Source organism: Meriones unguiculatus, chromosome 20 (genome assembly GCF_030254825.1).
Source record: "Meriones unguiculatus strain TT.TT164.6M chromosome 20, Bangor_MerUng_6.1, whole genome shotgun sequence".
NCBI lineage: Eukaryota > Metazoa > Chordata > Mammalia > Rodentia > Muridae > Meriones > Meriones unguiculatus.
In genome coordinates this window covers 38,510,172-38,530,487 of record NC_083367.1, presented here as the reverse complement: position 1 = coordinate 38,530,487, position 20,316 = coordinate 38,510,172, and the positions used below count along the sequence as shown (strand labels likewise).

Here is a 20,316-nt window from a genome sequence, read left to right as displayed (position 1 = left end):
CTAGATTACATCAAAGAACAAATCGGCAAAAACATATTCTTTAAATTAAATAAGTGTTATGAATGGACACATGATAGTCACATCTCCTTCTGCCTCATTCACTCCTTGGCACTTCCATTTGATGGCTTGGTCGTAGGAACAAGGTTCTATCACTCTTGGGGACAATCAGGGAGTGGAACAAACTTTGTTCTCTCAGGACCCAAAAGCAATAGTTACCATGACAAGCCACAGCTAGTGTTAATAAGTTTCCCTAATGTTTAACTTACTCCCAGGAACGAAGGCTAGAAACCAATATGCTTTGATCAGTCATTGACAAGAAAGAGCTTTAAAACAAAGAAGTTTAAAACATCTTTGTCAGAACACGTGGTTGAAGAGTTTACATTAAAAAAAAAAAAGCATCTTATAAAAACAGCCACTCCAGACTTACCAGCATTCTGTGTTTTTCGTCAGAGCTATTTGCCCTATTGGCTTCCTTATAGTAAATCAGGTATGTTGGTGTGGGGCTGGTAATGCCATGCCACGTGAAGTTTCTCTTGACTGAAGGTAATTTGAGTGTGAGGCTGGTGTTGGTGGCATTCAATATAATTACTTCTACCATATCTGAAGCCAGAGTCAGATATGCTTTATCTAAAATAATAAGAAAAAGGAGAAACATGGATAGAAAGAATAGAAGTTTTATCAGGTAACAGCAAAAGTTAGAAACAAATTGGTAGAGTATACAGAACTTTTACTTGAAATGATAAATATGAAATGCTTTTGATATTGTATCCACTTTGAGAAAACAAAATGGCTTATCTCCTGACCCTGGCAGTGGCAAACTATCCTAAATCCTCCCCAGTGTCCTCTTTTTCTTCTGATTCACACATGTCTGATGTTTAAAAGAGCACGCCAAGAGGAAACTCATTCTCTGAAGTTCTATTGTAGCTGGGACAATCATGATGCACAGCCTTGGTACAGTATCTTCCAAAGTGGCATTTCTCTCACTGGTGATGAGGAGCAAATTTGCTGTAAGACGTCACTCCCCCTCACCTTCTCCCTGCCTAAGATGCAGCCACCATGTCACTAGGAGCAGGAGCAATCTTGTAAGAACTTACTAGAAGACACGCGCTGGCTAAGTTTGAAGCTAGCTGACATATGCTGGCACATGCTTGCCAGGGCAAGGCTAGCAACTGGGAGGCAAAGGCACAGAGGATCAAGGGTTTGATACTAACGTCTGTGTATGACATGCTATTGCAGTCTTAAACTCACTGATGCTATGACCACAGGCACAAGATCACCACAAAATTTGACCCGTCTACACCCTGTCATTAAAGTGGAAGAGGCTCAAAGGGTTCCCGCATGGATTTATATGCAAATAATGGTTGATGAGAAAGAGACATTTTTTTTGGTGATATAATTCACTGGTACGTGCTTCTGTAAACGGGCTCTGATGCAAACAACTGTGAATAACGGTAATGAAATCTATTAGGTTACAGGAAAAAAAAAGACATGAAAGTAGAAAATGAGGAATGGGGTCTGGAAAACTGGCACAGTGGGTACGGGCACTTAATGCAAACCTGACAACTTAAATTGAATCTCCAGAACCCATAGTAGAAGAAGAGAAAGGACTCCTGAAAACTGACCTCTCACCTCTACATACACACCATGGTAAGCACGGTTCTGCATTCTCTCTCTGTGTCTCTGTCTCTGTCTCTCTCTCTCTCTCTCTCTCTCTCTCTCTCTCTCTCTCTCTCACACACACACACACACACACACACACACACACACACCAGTTGTTAAATAAATAAGCTTTTTTAAATTATACCAACTAGCACAAAGGGGCTTGGTGGAAGAGGAAGAATATAAGAGTGAAAGACTAAGAGAAGGAAATGCGTGGTATGATCAAAATATTTTATGTACATGTACGAATATGCCATAATGCAACCCATTGCTATGTATAATTAATATATGCTAATAAAAACATTAAAATAAAAAAGAGCTGAAGGTCAGCTTGGACTGCACAATGAGCTCAAGACTAGCTAAGGTGTCAAAGAACAACAAAAATGAAGGAAAGATAGAAGTCAGGACGCTGATGGCATGATGGATTACCTATGTATAACACCTAACTAGACATGTCGTACCCTGAAAAAACTGAGGGAGCAGTAGCCACACAGACTACAGCAGGAACAGAAAACAGTTGTGTGCTCTAGCCAAGGAGTGGCACGCTCCACTGAAGGCTTCATTTCTTCTCATGTGTGGCTGTTACTGTGAGAAAACATAGACCAAAATCAACTTGTAGAGTGGAAGGAGTTTATTTCAGCTTATAGTTTACAGTCCATCCTTGAGAGAGGCCAAGACAGAATTCTAAAGGCTGGAGCTGAAAACAAACCCCATGAAGGAATGCTGCTTAATGGCCTGGGCCTTGTGGCTAGCTCAGTCTACTTCCTTGTGTAGCCCAGAGCCACCTGTCCAAGGGTGGTTCTTCCCACACTGGGCTAAGCCTTTCCACACCAATCGTTAATCAAGAAAATGCCCCACAGACTCGACCACAGTTCAGCCTTATGGGCACACCTCCTCCTCAGCTCCTTCTTCTCAGATGTGTTAAGTTGGCATGAACTAACCAGCAAAATTGACCCTTTGCCAATTTGACATACAGAGCCATCATTATTAACCCCTAACTTTTCATTTCTTGTTTGTTCCCAAGATCTTACGTGACTAGCACACCATAAAGTACAGTCTACATTTGAAAAGGTCCAAATTCCAGTATTTAGAAGTCCAAGTTTTCCTTTTTTGAAAAAAAAAAAAAAGTCTAAAATCTCTTATCTGTGGACTTTTATAGAAATCAAAACGAAATACTTGCTCCAAAATGGGAGAACCGGGGCATGAAAACAATTATATCAAACAAAAATCCAGCTGCAACCACTCCGAATGTGATCTGATAGACTAAGATCAGAAGGAAGGAGAGGAGAACCTCCCCTATCAGTGGACTTGGGGAGGGGCATGTGTGAAGAAGGAGGAGAAAAGGAGGGATTGGGAGGAAAGGAGGGAGGGACTTATAAAGGATAGGGTTTCGTGCTGTGTCATCCTGATGAGAAAAAAGCAAAAGAACAAGAAGCATCAAACTCACTTTTATATGAAGAAAAAGTGGGGAAGAGCCTTGAGCTCATTGGCACAGGAGACAACTTCCTGGACAGAATATCAACAGCACAGGCTCTAAGAGCAACAATCCAAAAATGGGACCTCATGAAACTGAAAAGCTTCTGTAAAGCAAAGGACACTGTCATCAGAACAAAATGACTGTCTACACATTGGGAAAGGATCTTCACCAACCCTATATCTGACAGAGGGCTAATATCCAGAACATATAAAGAACTCAAGAAGTTAAAAAGCAACAAATCAAGTAATTCAATTAAAAATGGGGTACAGTGCTAAATAGAGAATTCTCTATAGAGGAATATCAAATGGCAGAGAAACACATGCTCAGCATCCGTAGTCATCGGGGAAATGCAAATCAAAAGGACTCTGAGATTTCACCTTACACCCATCAAAATGGCTAAGATCAAAACTCAAGGGACAACACATGCTGCAGAGGGTATGGAGAAAGGGGAACCCTCCTCCATTGCTGGTGTGAATGCAAACTTGAACAACAACTTTGAAAATCAATCTAGCGCTTCCTCAGACAACTAGGAATAGCGCTTCCTCAAGATCCAGCCATACACTTCTTCCATTTTTCAAATCCCATACATTTTGAAGATGCTCGATAACTCAGGAGCAAACACTGGTAATTGCCCCAAATCTCCAGCAGATGGAGGTAAAGTTCTCTTCCCAAATGTAACTACAGCACTGTAAAAGGAGGCTTCTCTCCATGCCAATGATAGCATTTTAGACAGCAGTTTCTATACTGAAAATTCGTGCCACCCTTAGGACCTCTGCGGCTACATATGTGTTGGGGTTGTTATTCAACATCAAACAGAGTGCATTTTGTTTGGTTTTTTGTTTTTGTTTGTTGTTGTTGTTGTTGTTCTTTGGTTTGGTTTGGTTTTTTGAGACAGGGTTTCTCTGTATAGCCTTCTGGTGTTCTGCCTGGACTTTTCTGTAGACCAAGCTGCCCTTGAAGTCACAGAGATCCCCCTGCCTCTGCCTCCCTGAGTGCTGGGAACATTTGGTTTCTTTTTTTAATATATCTTTGAATTTATTACAATTTATTCACTTTGTATCCCAGCTGCAGCCCCACCCTCGTTCCCTCCCAATCCCATCCTTCCTCCCTCATCTCCTCCCATGCCTCTTCCCCAGTCCACTGATAGGGGAGGTCCTCCTCCCCTTCCATCTGACCCTAGCCTATCAGTCTCATCAGGACTGTTTTTCATAGTCTTCCTCTGTGGCCTGGTCAGGCTGCTCCCCCTTCCCCTCCAGGGAGGTGATCAAAGAGCCAGCAACTGAGTTCATGTCAGAGACAGCCCCTGCTCCCCTTATTAGGGAGCCCATTTGGAGACTGAGCTGCCATGGGCTACATCTGTGAAGGGGTCCAGGTTATCTCCATGAATGGTCCTTGGTCAGAGTAAGAGTCTCAGAAAGACCCCTAGGCTCAGATTTTTTGGTTCTGTTGCTCTCCTTGTGGAGCTCCAGACCCTTCTAGGTCTTTCTATCTTCCCCTTCTCTCATAAGATTTCCTGCACTCTGCCCAAAGTTTGGCTATGAGTCTCAGCATCCACTTTAATATTCTGCTGGGTAGAGTCTTTCAGAGGCCCTTTGTGGTAGGGTCCTGTCCTGTTCCTTATTTTCACCTTCTTCTGATATCTATCCCATTTGCCTCTCTGAGTGAAGATTGAGCATTCTTATCCAGGGTCCTCCTTCTTGCTTAGTTTCTTTAGGTGTATTTGGTTTCTTAATCAACAATATTTTCTAATGCAGTTTGGAGTTCACAGTAAAACTGCTATGAAATCGGAGAGCCCTCTCATATGTCTCAATAAATGCATAGACTCCCTTGCTACCAATAATCATCATCAAAGGACCACCTGATTTACCATCAATGAATCTAGTGGAAAATTTTATTACCTAAATGCTGTAGTTTACATCAGGCTTCTCTCTTGTGCTGTATGTTTGATGAGTTAGAAAATTTATGGGATGACTCCACTCTTGCAGTATCATACAGATACTACCTAAACAAAATCACTACCTAAAACAAAATCTGCACTCCACCTAGTATCCCTTTTCCCCTCAATCCCTAGTGACCAATGATTTCATTACGGCCTGTCTATCCTAGATTGCCTCTTAGTTGATGTGAGAAATGCTTACAAAAATTAGCTTGGGAAAGAAAGGGTTTATTTGGCTTCAACGTTACAGTCCGTTATTTGGGGAAGCCAGGGCAGGAACTGAAGCAAGAGACTGAAAAATAATGCTGCTTACTGTGTTGCTTCCTCTGGCTTGTTCTCCTGCCTTCTTTATACTCCCCCTGTCTATGGATGACACCACCCACAGAGGGCTGGGCCCTCCCACATCAAATAGCAGCCAAGAAAATGCTGAGAGACAAAAAAAAGGGGTGAATCCAGATGGGAAACAAGAGTAAAGGGAGGGGAAATTGTAATCAGAATACATTATATGAGGGAAAAGCCTATTTTCAATAAAAGCAGAATAAATGGCCCACAGGCCAGCCTGATGGAAATAATTCTGCCACGGAGGTTCTCTTTTACCCAGGCGACTCTCGTTTATGCCAAGTTGACAAGAACAAACCAACACACTGTGGCTATGGTTTCTGCATTTGCAGAAGGTCATGCAGTTGGAATCACAGAAAGTGATCACCATAGGTGACTTTTTCAGTTTGGTTTCTTTTATTGCCTTCTATGCTTGTGTGTTTTCTCCACATCTTTTCACAGCTTCACCGCTCCTTTCTATTTTTGCTCCAAACATTTTACCTTTAGGTTTATGGTTCCATTCTTAGCTAACTTTTGTGTTGCATAAAAGGTTTTTTCCTACTTAATTTGTTAGGAATATTCTTCTTTCTCCCTTATATTACTTTTATCCCTCTGTCAAAGATTTCCATGACTATATTGGTGAGGGTCTGACTCCAAGCTCTCTAGTTATAGTGCTGTTTATCTGCCTGTATTTACTGTCTTTCAATGTCATGGGGCCCTGATAACTATAACTTTTGTAGAAAGTCTTCAGATCAGCTCATACTTCTCAACTTTATTCTTTTCCTTTGATACTATATTAGCTTCTCTTTTGATCTTCATATAAACATTACACTTGGCTTGTCAGTGTCCACGAGATCATTTCCTGGATGCTGAGGAGACTGCATTGAATCTACAAATAGACTTCATATTCCTAATATAAACTATGTGAACATCTATTTCACTTTCCTTTGAGTACTCCCACCAGAATTTTGTAGACTTCATCATACAGCACTTGTACATATTTTGTTAGACTTACATACAAGTGTTTCATTTGGGGAGATGATAATATAAATAGGCTTACTTTTACTGTAAAGTTGACTTTGTTGCTGAAAAGTTAATTTTGCCGCATTCTGAAGACTTGCCAGATTACTTACTAGTTTGGGGAGATATTTTTTGCCAGCTCTTCCAGATTTGCTGGGTAAGTGATCATGTCACTTACAAATCAATGTGCTTTTTATTTTCTATACAAGTTGAAAAACAAGCGAAGTAGCTATAAAACATATGCACACACATATAAGCACACACACAAGCATGCATAAGGAAATTCACTGTTGCTATTATTGTGAATAGTCTTCATTTAGAACAACTCAAAGAAATAATCATTCTTGTTTTCCCTCTAATACTTGCTTCTCTGACACTCCTCTTTCATTACATAGACCTGAGTTTCTGACCCAAGTCATTTTCCTTCTTTCTAAAGCACTTCTTATAATATGCCTTACAACACAGGTCTACTTAATCTATGTAATACCTAACACATGATAGTTCAACAAACACAGCACTTGACCTTGAAAGAGAGCAGAGGCTTTATGAAGTGCTTTTGACACCGCTGAAAGGCCTAAAACAGACAGAAGGGATCAAGGACAGGTGGAGAGAACGGGTCATGGGCTCCCATAGCTACTGTTCCAAGCTGTGTGCATTTGTGAGTCAGCATAAACAGTAGGCAGGCTTGACAGAGCATGAGGTAGAAGCGAGGGCCTAACACACAGACCAGAGGGACAGACAGCCTTGGAAGGAAACAGGTGTGTTGTGTGAACAACACTGTTACCTGGAAAAGGCTGCAGAGCTGAACTGTAAGCCAAGACATGCTTACTCCTGGGGGCCGTCACCTGCGAGAGGATGGCCCCACTTCCCTTCTTTGCTTGGTAAATCTGTGTCTGGTCCTTGTTTGTGATGATCCAATATATAAATTCCCCATCCACTGTTAAGCTATCGATTCGTTTTCCTGCTGATTCAAAACACAAAGCAAAAAAAAAAAAAAAAAAAGATAAAGAAATACACAAAATAACATAAAAGTAGATGTCTTAAGACATCAGAGTTTTCTTCTCTAAATAACATATGAAGTTATGTTTCTCCTGGGTTTTAAATCTTTCAATATAAAAAGGTATTTGATGCCATTTGGCTCAACAGTTTTCTCACTTTGTTTCTTGGCCCAGTGAAATCAAAGCAAACACTCTCGTTACCAGTTCCATTGGTCTGGAACATGACCAAATAGCTAATATTAGCTGGCCAATGACCTTCTAGTGGTTCATTTGCCTCTGCCTCTTATCATGCCATTGCACGATTACAGACACGTGTGACACTATGCACCAGACACCCAAGCTCAGGTCCTCACACTTTTAAGGAAAGTGTTTCACAGTTGATCAGTCTATCCAAACCTGCAATAATCCTCCTTTTACTTTTTTTTTTTTTTGCTTTATGTATATGTCTTATGGTATATGTGTTCATGCTTGTGTTTGTAGGCATGCCTGTGTGCACACATATGCACGCATGCACTTTTGTGCATATGTAGAGGTCAGATGTCAATTTGCTATGGGTTTCCTTCTAGTAACTAGCCTATCTCAGATTTGTCAAATTCAATTTAGATTAAGGTTATAATTTGTTTTGTTTTATTTTGGTTTGGTTTCTTGTTGTTGTTTTTAGACAGGGTCTTTCTATGTAGCCCTGGCTATCCTGAAACTCACTATGTAGGCTAACCTGGTATCAACTTCATGGAGATCTGCCTGCTTCTGCCTCCCACGCGCTGGGATTAAAAGCATGTGTCATCATGCCAAGCTAAGATTATAATTTTAATTGGTGTTTGTGAGATCAAAATTTATAAACCCGGAGCTCATCAATTCTGCTAGACATCAGCTCAGGCCAGCAGTTTGTAAGGATCTCCCTGTCTCCACCTCCCTCCTGCTAGGACTACAGGTATGCATCACCAACTGCTATTTATGTGAGTGCTAGTGATTCAAACTCAGGTTCTCATTTTTGTACAGGAAGTGTATTACTAACTAAGCATCCCTGTAAGTGTATTACTAACCCCATCCCCTGCAAGCTCTTCCTAATGGACAGGAAAGTTTGGGGAGATATTTTTTGCCAGCTCTTCCAGAGCTGTTATAAATGATGATAACATCATCTGTTATAGATGATGATAAACATGCTGGAAATAGAGTTCAGTTGAGATTGCCTAGCACATGCTGCTGGGTTCAATAGCGAGCACTTCATGAAACTAAACCCGATGGCCCACATCTGAAATTCAAGCACTTGGGAGGTAGAGTAAGGCAGATCAGAAATTCAAGGCATCCTTGGCTACAGAGTGGATTTGTGGCCACCCTGGGTTACATGAAACCTATCTAAAGGAAGAATAGAAATGCACACGTCAGAACATTACCAAGGATGGCAGGTACCGTGATGATTTTCCAACACTGACATCCTTCCAGATCCATGGCCCAGATCTCTCGTCCTTTGGTAAAGTATATGCATGGTCTCTTTGGGTCAGAGGTATCAACAGTCATTGCTCCACTTAACTCAGACTCTGTCACATTACAAGAACATTGGTTCCTGCCATACTGGTTTGAGGCATGTAGAACAGGACACAAGGTGTGATTGCTAATACTGCAGTAGAACATCCGATGGCCCAGATCCGAAACTTCTGTCCAATATAAGCGACTATAAGGAGGAAGGGGGAAATAACTTCAATTTAATGAAGAAAATATGTCACTTCAAATATTAGTTTCTAATGAAGATGATTCATGTATAATAATGAGTGCACAAATGCAGCTTAATTAGGGAGTAAGCATGCCCAAACACCAAATAACTTCCTTCTGAAATGGAGGAGGTCACAGGAAGTCCAACTCAATATTGCCAATGTTTATTATTATTATTATTATTGTTATTATTATTATTAATGTGCTACAGCCAAAGCCTTGAGCTCTAATGACCTTGGACTCAGTCTGAGCACCTTCAGTGGCCATTAATGGCTTTAAATTCCAAATATTTTTTTCAGTATGCCTTACTCCACTCTGTTTCTGTTTCATAATGTCAATAAACAACCTAGTTTCATAATGACCTAGGTCCATGCAATTAAAAATGTCCTTTGCAGGCTGTAAAATTGATACTCAGTTGCTGAATGGAGGTCTTAAGACTATATTATGAAAATATAAATTTTATTGTTGGGCCACAGCTGCTGCCCACCCTGTCCTTGTCTTATCTACTTCTCGTCTTTACCACCTGGAACAGTCATAAAACTCACTGCTACAAAAATTTGTTATGGCTTTGCTTCTGGTAATTAGCCTATCTGTGACTTAGCCAAATTTTCAACATGTATTAAGATTATAATCTTAATTGTTGCTTGTGGGATCAAAAATTTATATGGTAGAAGTTAAACCTGGAGTTTAGATGAAAATTCTGTCTCTGAGGCTTACTTCTTAGTCTTTTATTTTCCACATTTTGAGTTGGGGGTGGTCTCATTAAATCACTGCGGTTGGCCTTGAACACACACTGCTTCTGCTTCTGCCTAGGTTCACCCAACTTCATAAAATTTATATCTTCATAATATAGTCTTAAGACAAAACTGAGTATCAATTTTCCAGCCCAGAAAGGACATTTTTAATTGCACCACAAGCATGGACCTAGACCATTTTGAAACTAGGTTGTTTATTGACATTACAAAACAGAAACAGAGAGTGGAGGAAGGCATACTGAAAAAATCTGAAAATATATTCAGAATTTACAACCATTAATGGCCACTGAAGGTACTTCAGACTATGAGTGATTGAAATGACACATATGGATCACCAATCTTGGCTCAGAATTATTCACTGAAATTTAATATAGTGTGCAACCATGTGCTCCCAGAAACTGGGAGCTAAGACCAGAAGATTGGGGAGTTCAAGTCATCAGTGGCTACACTGCCAGCTCAGTTTGAGCTATGAAACACCCTCTAACAAAACAAAAAAATAAAGTTACCCATGAGCCTTTAAGCATCTTATTTTTACCATTATTGGCTTTTAATATTAAGCAAAGATGTTACATTACAATCTATATTTATTTCATCACAATAAAGGTACTCATACCTTAAAAGGGGATACATAGAGAAAGAAATTATCGTTGAAGGCCTTTTGCAAATCTTCACCTCCCTAGGGGATTTCACCTTGTGTTCAAGGTCAACATCGAATATCTGTGTTCCATTTTGTGACGCTTTTCGAGCAAGGTAGAGGTGCCTGGCAATCCAGTCAACTGCAATAACTGTAACATCAGAGACCACTGCATCCTGGAAAACCTTAACACAGGGGAGAGAGCACAGGCAAGAAGGTTACTCTCTCTTTTCCACTTGAAAACTTTGATGACTGGCTGCAAAGTCCTCTGTGACCTAGCAGGGCTGTTCCTTCCTTGGTGGGGGTATGGGGGTGGGGGGTGTCAAAGAGCCTGCCATTGAGTTCATGTCAGAAATAGTCCCTGTTCCCCTTACTAGGGTACCCACTTGGATACTGAGCTACCGTGGGCTACATCTGAGTAGAGGTTCTAGCTTATATCCATACATGGTCCTTGGTTGGAGAAACAGTCTCATAAAAGACCCCTGTGCCCAGATAAATTTGGTGCTTGTGGACTTCCTGTCCTCTCCAGGTCATTTTAACTCCCCCTTCTTTCTTATGATTCCCTGCACTCTGCCGAAGGTTTGGTTCTGAGTCTCAGCATCTGCTTTGATACACTGCTAGGTGGAGTCTTTCAGAGGCCCTCTGTGGTAGGCTCCTGTCCTGTTATGAAAGGGGAGGAGGACCTCCCCTATCAGTTTACTTGGAAAGGGGCATGGAGGAGATGAGGGAGGGAGGGGGAATTGGAAGGGAATGAGGGAGCCCGATACAGCTGGGATACAAAGTTAATAAACTGTAACTAATATTAAAAAATATATAAAAAAAGAAAGAAAACTTCTGTGACTATTCACCTCATTGTTCATTGAACTCCTCTGTAACCCCAAGCCTCACCCACTCTCTATAGCAACAACTGTAACACAAGCCTTTTTGTCACACTGTCCGTTCTCCCTAGATTATTTTAGTCACTTGGCTTCAGCTCCAATCTACAGACCAGGGCTAAAACTCCTCATCTTTAGACAAGACGTTTCACTCGGGGAACTCAAATAGCAAACTGCCTGGTGAACATCTCCAAGGGAGTTACTCCAAAACTAAGAACCCACTGACCTACCCTACCCTAAACCTCTGTGTAGCTCACACTCTGTATTGTTAAAGATGCCCAACATTTAACCCAAGGAGTCATGCTGAATATACGTGTCTCCTTCTTCTCACATCACTAAATGGGGAGCTAGTCTGCATGGAAATCCCTCCGCAGCTTGTCACCTCCTTTCTCCTCTCATTCGCTGTCACCTAACTTCTGAAGAGAGCTCATTCTAACACATAATTTGGAACTGGACGTGGTGGTGAGCATCCGTAAGGCCAGCACTGAACAGGTGGAAGGAAGAGAATCATGAATTCCACATCAGCCTCGGCTGCATAGTTAATTTGAGGTCAGCCGGTACCGTGTAAGACTGTATCTTGAAACAAAAGAATAAAATAAATTCTACTAATGTTAATATACAGCTAAGTTTTTGTTCTCAGATTATATATAAACATGGGAAAATGCTAGAGATTTTGTGTTATCAATTTGGATTTATAAATAATGTGTTGGAGGTTGCTATGGAAAACAAGAAAATGTTCCTTTTTGTCTTTTCTCCTCTGATGACATTCATTACTCACTGCAACTTCCTGTATGTCAATTCTATGTAGAATATCTGAGAGACTGATTAAATAATAATAGTAAAATAGTTAAAAAATTTAAAAAATAATACAATAAAATGAAAACTTTAAAAGATTTAAAATTTAAAAAAAAAAAACAAAACTCTCAATTTGACCAGTAAATGACTCACTAAATATCTCTAATAGCTTACTCTTAGCTTTCAGCTTACTCTTAGCTAACAGCTTACTCTTAGCTGTTATCCCACCCACAATCCCAGCCTAATTTATCACCCTTACCGCTCAGATTCTCTCTCCTCGCCTCTGCCAAGCACACTATGGCGCCCTCGGTTCCCTGCCGTTGCCCTGGCGCGCCCCCTGCTGCTTTTATCCCCCACCTTCACCTGGCTCACCTTTACGCAAAACAGATTTCGACTTTCTACAGAGCAGCATAACCTGCCCTCTGGACAGCAGTTACGCTACTCTGTCTTTGATGTTAATTTCTATTTAGTGAACGGCTACCACAGACAGGCATCTGTGCTACGTGTGGTAATCGACTGCCTCATTTATTCTCCATGGGAACCCGAAGGTCAGATCCCGCTTACAGACTCAATACCTTCTGGTCTCTGCTCTCTACGCAGAAGGCGCATAAATAAGTCTCGTGAAATCAGACACTAAAGCCCCCCCCACCCCCACTTAGTCATTACGCAGTACTGCCCTCCTGGTCTCAGAGTAACCACGGACCAGCTTTGTGAAGAGCAAGGCCTGTAACGCTTTGCCTCCTCTTAGAGTTCAGACCTAGGAGGTCCCCGCAAAGCCTATGGTCCAAACCTTGTAGCTACTGGGAAGAGGTGAGCCTTTAGAGGGGCTACCTTGTGAGGGTACCTCTGGGTAACTGGGTGTGGGGCTGCGGTCTCTTTCTGCCTCTCCTCTCTTGAATAAGAGATGAGCAGCTGGACAGCTCGGTACAGTACCTACCATTTTGAGTCTATGATGAGGATGCACATACTCAAAATCACCAAGGCCAAAGGACTATGAACGAAGAGTCAGAGCAACCTTTCTCTTTTCTGTTTAGGTTGACTCTCTCGGAGACGCGTTCTAAGAGAAGTCACTGTGCGTCAATAGCCCCAGGAGCAAACACCTAGCAACCGGTCTTGACGGACGTGTGCACAAAACTCGTTCTGTATTTACGCATGTGTGGCTCAATGGCCACACATTAGTGACTATTTCAATCATCCTAATCTTGAGGGTTGATCCACTGGTCAGTCATCTTAATTACATCCTTCACGTCAAGAGAATCCCAAAGGGAACTACCTTAGAGCTAGAACGATTGTGCAGATTCAAAACGAAGAGCGAGTCTCCTTGAGCAAAATACCCCTTTTCATCATCTGCCGTGTACCCCACCGTGCTGATGTCTCCCTCCGTGGAAAATGTCCACACAGCTTGACTTCGGTCCATGTCTAGGAGCACGATCTTATTGCCAAGAAGAGATATGAGATACGGAAATGGTTTGATCTCTGAAAATGAAACGTAAGTGGACAGTGCACATAAGAAACAAGCTTCAGGTTAGAAACCACCAGCAGCGTTGAAATCTTCGCGCGCTTCAGATTGGTCTAACACATCAGACTCGAGGATAACTCTTAGGCCCTCTGATCCCGAGCTTCTTCAAACTATTTTGGTGTGGAAAACATATTTTATTTGACCTTAGCGTTTAATCTAGAGCTGGCATTCCTACTCCTAAACCTAACAACAAAAATGTATACTTTCAAATCATCACTTACAGATTTTTAGGTAACAAATACCTGATGTTTTAGCGATCACTATATCAGAAAATGGCCCTGGCCCTTTGGACGTGAAGACTCGAACCTAAAAAAAAAGGGGGGGAAGAAATTTTTAAAAATGTACTCATAGGTGTTCTTATTAGCTGTAAATTCTAAGACTGCTAAATTGTGCGGTATTCATTGTATACTCCTAATATGAAATCATTGTTTATATTTAAGTAGATTATAATAAATAACTGAGAGACAAAATATTGGCCTGTACCCACAGTTGGCTTCCTGACCTAGAAAAGTGTGAAGAACAGTAAGAACTGTCATTGTGTGGGTAAGGTCTGGAGATTATTGGGTAACACAGATGTGGTGCTGTACTGACTAATTTGATTGTGTTAATTCTTACCCAATACAAGCTCAACTTATCACTAGTCATCACGCCCGGAACATATACAATCTTTACTCATCAAACAAATATTCTTAAATAACTAAAAGGTCTTCAACTTTTTTCCAAAAACAGATTATATAAAATAATTGGCAGATATAAGACCGTACAAATTATGGCAAGCTAAAAAAAAGACAACACTTCCTAAAAGGAGGTTTAGAAGGAGAAAATAAGCAAGCCTCCTTGTATATGAAAGCAAGTATGCAGTTCACATGCACTCTCTTTGAAGCTTCACAGCTACGTAGGAGTTGAAACTGGGTCAGGGTTATGAGTAAGCTCATCTACGGCACACAGGTAGAGACTGCAGAAAGGCCCTATCTTCTGAGACTTGCATATTTTCTTTTCACTGTGTCATGCTACATGACAACAGGAAAGTCTTCACTTTAACTTTTAAATCTATTTTATCATGTAATAGATCATCTCCTTTTCCAAACCTTGCGTATGTAAAGTAGCCTACAAGGAAAACTGGCATATATGGTGATGGTCTTAAAGTACAGGATCTGAAGGGCTCTATCGAGAAAGTACAAGATTGTCTTAGTATACTTTCAGCACTAAATGTGTTTTACTGTATTGTGTACTAATGCCTGTGTGTGCATTGGTGGACTCAAGCAGTCTTCAACTCTGAATAAGACTATGTTAGATGTATCTAAACCTATCACTCTGTGTGGTTCTCTACTGACTGAAATTTGAAGCTACACATAAATTAGACACAATTAGAATATGGATATAACTGGACCACTTATGTAACTCTTGATTAGTATATAGGCATAACAAATTATTCATATAATTATTAAATTTGAATTGTACCAAAAATATTCATAAGAAACCAAAACCTCCCAAATAATATCCAAAACACTTATCCCCAGAAGATGTAGAAAATAAATGTAAATATGTATTGCTGTCAAGAATATAGTAATTGAGGGGCTGGAGAGGTGGCCCAGTGGTTAGGAGCATGGTCTGCTCTTCCAAAAGACCTGGGTTCAATTCTCAGGGCCACCATAGCAACTTCCAAATGTCTGGAACTTCAGCTCCAGGCTATTCAGCACCCTCACACAGACACACATGCAGGTAAAATACCAGTGAACAGAAAATTTAGAAAAAAGGAATATGGTAGTTGATGAGGAAATGAAAATTATCAAGCTATCTATTTTAAGTAAAAATGTATCTCATAAATTTAAAGTATTAGAATGAAATGGCACTAGATTCTTTTCTTGATTCCTCATCAATTTTTGCTCTTAGTGGACAGATGGTTCCTGTGAGAGATCAGCTAGGCAAGTTCTCAACTTCTATTTCTTTATGAAGTCCCAAGTTTGGGCATTCAGGTAATTCGCAGAGATAATTGCCACATGTTGCAAAGGACCACAGAAGTTGCATGTGGCATATCACTGCCTAGTCATGCAGCCTTGGGAGTTAGCTGACAGATCCAGGAATCAACTGTGACAAAGAGCACAAAATAACTGATCATGGTAGGTAGCCTATGAGTACACAAACACATAATGCCTTACTCTAAATGTGAACAAAACTCTGAATGCAAGACTGCTGTCAAAACATCCTTTACCCAAGCTGTGCTTCTATGTACATCTCTGACTGCTCGCTTCCTCTGCTCACAGTGGAATTAAATTTAAGCCTTTTTTTTTTTCAAGACAAGGTTTCTCTCTCTCTGGAAGGATAGAAACTATCCTTCCAGAAACTAACTCTGTAGACAAAGCTTGTCTCAAACTCATAGAGATCCATCTTGCTCTCTCTCCTGAGTGCTGAGACTTAAAGCATGTGCCACCACCATGAGGACAAAGCAGGAATTCTTAACCCAGGGGTAATTTAACTCAAGTGGTAATTAACCACCCCTTATGACACTATTAAAATTCATATCATGGAGGCTGAAAAGATAGCTCAGCCATTAAATGCTAGACTCTCAATCAAAATATAAAGCTTCATCACACAGGAGCTGAAGAGACAGTGAGGAGAACATACTGCTCTTTCAGTGGATTCAAATTCACTTCCTAGTACCCACAAGTGGGGCTCATAACTGCTGTAACTCCTGCTCCAGTGAATCCAACATCTCTTGCCTCCATGGCCACTACACATACCTGTACATATTCACATGCAGAAATGCAAGAACATAATATAAAATAATAAAAATAAACTCTAAAAACAAAAAGATGCATACCCCTGCTTTCTCTCTCATACCTGGAAAGCAACCATAAACCCAGGACTCAGGGCCTCAAGCTGAAAGGACATGACTGAGGGTGCGACACTGACAGAAATCCAGTCTTCCATTGTTTTATTTGTGCCGCTTTGTTTAGATATATGATAGAAGATTTCAAATTTGGTTAGCACTCCATTTTCATGGTTAGGTTTATTCCACCTAAACTCTACCACAACTTCATTCTTGTTGGCGTATCTTCTGCTTGATAATACAAATATTCTGGGGTTCTCTGGTGCTGATGGAACTGAAAAGTAGACACACAGATGGGGCAGAATATAACATAGGGCTGGTTTTACTACTGATGATCATGGTGTGGACATCTTAGCAAAACTATTTCTCATACCAGACCATTGAAGTTCATTTTTCTCATTCTTATATTTATGGTTGTGAGCCCAGCCTTTAGCGGCTGAGCCATCTCTCCAGCCCCATTTTTCTCATTCCTAAGGCTCTGCTTAGAGGAATAACCAACAGGTTTCTTCAGAAGCCCACCCTGATATTTCAGCAAGTCTTCATGGCATCCTTACATTCTACCCAATGGTGTTGTTACATCCTACCCATTGTCCTCTTATTACTATTTAAGCTCATCTTTCTCACCTGTGTCCCAGACAGTTGAAATGTGACTGGTTATTTCCAGGAAAATAGAACGTTCACTCTCATCCTGATAGAGTGGTTTAACTGGTGCTAATTATTAGGGGGGGAGGGTCATTAGCTACAACTGCTCTTCCCCAGGTCAAGAGTGAAATAGAGCACATAGGGATTCTGGTCCTCTTGATACTAACCCTCATATGGCTGACAGGTATCCCAGGAGTACGGCTTGGGCATCCCATCACCCACTACGCTAAAGTTGACTTAAGTCATGTATTCCTGGAGCATTCTATTCCACATATCCTTCTTCTGTCTTGAAAGTCCTCTTCAGGGTCTGACACCTTCCCCATTTCCAGTCTCACTGCCTCCCAGTTTTTCTCACTCACACCTCTATTTCATCCCCAGGCCCTTTTACACTCTCATCTCTTGTGGTATAATAGTTGTGATAGTCTGAGTAAAAACAGCCCCCACAGGCTCATATAATTGAATGCTTAGTGGAATTATAAGGTATTGTCTTGTTGGAGTAGGTATGGCCTTGTTGAAGGAAGTGTGTCACTGGGGGTTGGCTTTTGAGGTTTCAAAAGCTCATGCCAGGCCCAGGGTCTTTCTCTCTCCCTGCTGCATGTAGATCAGGGTATAAAGCTCTCAGCTTCAGGGCCATGCCTGCCCTTGTGCTATCATGTTCACTGCTATGGTGATAATGAACTAACAATGACTTAAGACCTTCCTATACTATTTCTCACAATCCAGCTAAAGTCTTCTGTGACCATAAAAATTCATCTCCCTCTTCTAGAAATACTTGAGGTATCTTGACAAAGTTGAAGATTTCAAAGCATTATCTGACTCCTATAGGTCATGGTTCTCAGTTCAGTTATCATGTCCTCATTTCTATTATACTAGAAGCAAATGCGTTCATTTCATACTGTTTTATGGACTCCATAGAAAATTTATTCTTATTCTTATTGAAGACCTCCCCAAATCTAGTATTGAAGTGATATATAATAAGTGCTTAATTAGATCAGAAAGCCTGAATGATTGTTTGCTATGCTGCAAACATTCTGAGGCATGGGCCAAATCCCATTATTCTTCCTGTCAGGTGTTTACCAGAGGATCCTAGAAGATCCCCTGAGGGATACAGTGAAGGAGTCAGCTTGCAGAATTTTACTTCTTTACCTTTATTTTTAGCATATAGTCTGGAGGTTAGTCTCACAGAGACCCGGCAGAAACAGATGCTCTTACCACAGTCTGTTCTTAAATAGGGAAGTCTTCTTAAATAGGAAAGTGAATTGTTGAGTAAATTTTTACTGACTGATGTAGTTTTTACTTTAAGGAAGCTGCTTGTGGCTTTTTGCTTTAGAAGTGCTCCCTGGGTGTTGAATAAATGAGTCTTGATCAGAACCCTGTCTTTACTCCATTCCTCGTATCTCTGTCCCTATCATTCCCACTCCCTCCTTCAGGTAACCCTGCTCGGCTTGCCCCATGGGACGGGTCAATACAGTCATGTCCATTTTAACAGAACTGCACCACCAAAGCCCAAGACAATTTTAGAGCATAACTGGATCCAAATGCTACCTGGGGCAGAAAATGCCCATATCTCACTATGTTCCTGTTGTGGTTGATAAACATTATTGAATAAATCATACCATAAAAGTATCTTGCTGAGTGGATCTTTCTGTTTACTGAGCTCTTACCACCTGCTGGGTCCTTTCTTAGAAATTTGTAGAACTTAAATTAATACATTACTATCATTAGCCCATATTTGCAAAAATGATGTCAGTAAGCTCAATGAAACTCCAGTAGAACCTCTGGATTGGGTTCTTGCCATTTAACAGCTATTTCACTTAAGTCTCTAGGGCTTCCCTTCTCACTTCCATAGCTAAGATTAGAATAACTATCTTGTGTACAGCAGAGCTGTGTGGACATCATCAAACATAGGTAGGTAATAAATGTTTAATAAAAGTATGATGCCCGTAAGCATGCATGGTACACTTCAAAGTGCTATACACCGGTGAGGATTAGGAAGGCTGGTGTTCTTTTTTCAAATATATTTCCAAGAAGCATAAAATCTGGACACGAGATACTTATGCTCAGAACACTGAGTTAACGCCACCATTAATACCAGCTGCCCTTCAGAGCCCGTCCGCCTGATAGGATATTTCACAGACTTCCTGAAACATGTTTTTGCCTCTCAAATATCACTACAGTACAGGGAAAATAATTCTTAATCTTCCAAATATTCATCTTTGCAAATATATTCACGGGCTCATTTTGATGATACTATTCTAGTCTCCCAGAAGTCATTGAAATGTCATTGAAACTATACAACCTCCGTAAAGCTGAAAGTCATTTTAACTAGTATTGACTATCCATTCCAGGCCAGGTAAAGAGAGAACTTGTGTCTTATTATTGTTTTTAAAACAGATTTTACTTTACCTGATTCGGGTGCACGGAGTGATAGAGATGTCTTTTGGCCCTTTCCCCAGTAGGTATAAGGAGTGACAGAGAGATTAAATAAGGCATAGGGCTCCAGCCCTTCCACAGTAAAAACAGGTAAAGGCTGTTGTTCAATAGCCAGAAACTAAAATATAAGCACAAAACATTTTTAGACAGAAAATTATTAACTTTTTCACTCATAAGTAAACTAAATTTTCTAAATTGGGGGTTACTTCCAAAATCAATACTTGAAATCTTGGAAATGCAAAATTTGATCGTTACTATGGCTTTGAGATAAGGCAGGTAAGCCCTAGCCAGCACCACAATTAGCACAGAGCAGAAGCAGCTGCAAACGTGCTCGTAGGAATATGCTTCATAACCAAACTCTATGGGAAAACATCCAGAGCTGTGCTTGGATAAGTGCACAAATCACATGTACCTGGCTATCATGATGAGGAGGTACCTTTGGGGAATAGCATAGAGCCAGCAACATACCTTAGAATGAGCGCTAAACTCCACACTGTAAAAAACTATGCCCCAGTCCACCGCTGGAGGCTCATTCCACAGGATTTGGAAACTTGAACTGTGTCCTTCAATCCGAAATGAAGACTCCTGAACATAATCTGGAATAACTTTGGGAGTAGAGGAAAAGTTCCCTGTGGAATGAGAAAGAAAGAATGAAAAAAAAATTGAGAAAGATGAGCAGAGAATCGTGGACATCCAGCAGAAATTACTAATAAGT

The 20,316-nt window shown here is 40.7% G+C and overlaps 1 protein-coding gene across 2 annotated transcripts in view; it reads right to left on the bottom strand.

Annotated features, from left to right (window-relative positions):
- The window catches only part of Ros1 (ROS proto-oncogene 1, receptor tyrosine kinase), a 133,313-nt gene that overhangs the window by 62,722 nt on the left and 50,275 nt on the right, over positions 1–20,316 (bottom strand). Inside the window, exons 20-28 of one of the 2 annotated variants that reach the window (XM_060373298.1) lie at positions 20,070–20,230; positions 19,575–19,719; positions 16,538–16,800; positions 13,939–14,002; positions 13,451–13,653; positions 10,487–10,692; positions 8,803–9,080; positions 7,195–7,374; positions 428–627 (exon numbers count right to left, since the gene is read on the bottom strand). In XM_060373298.1, coding sequence (XP_060229281.1) covers positions 428–627; positions 7,195–7,374; positions 8,803–9,080; positions 10,487–10,692; positions 13,451–13,653; positions 13,939–14,002; positions 16,538–16,800; positions 19,575–19,719; positions 20,070–20,230 — 1,700 coding nt within the window. The remainder of the gene's footprint in view (positions 1–427; positions 628–7,194; positions 7,375–8,802; positions 9,081–10,486; positions 10,693–13,450; positions 13,654–13,938; positions 14,003–16,537; positions 16,801–19,574; positions 19,720–20,069; positions 20,231–20,316) is intronic. The other variant, XM_021653063.2, reaches the window with a different exon arrangement.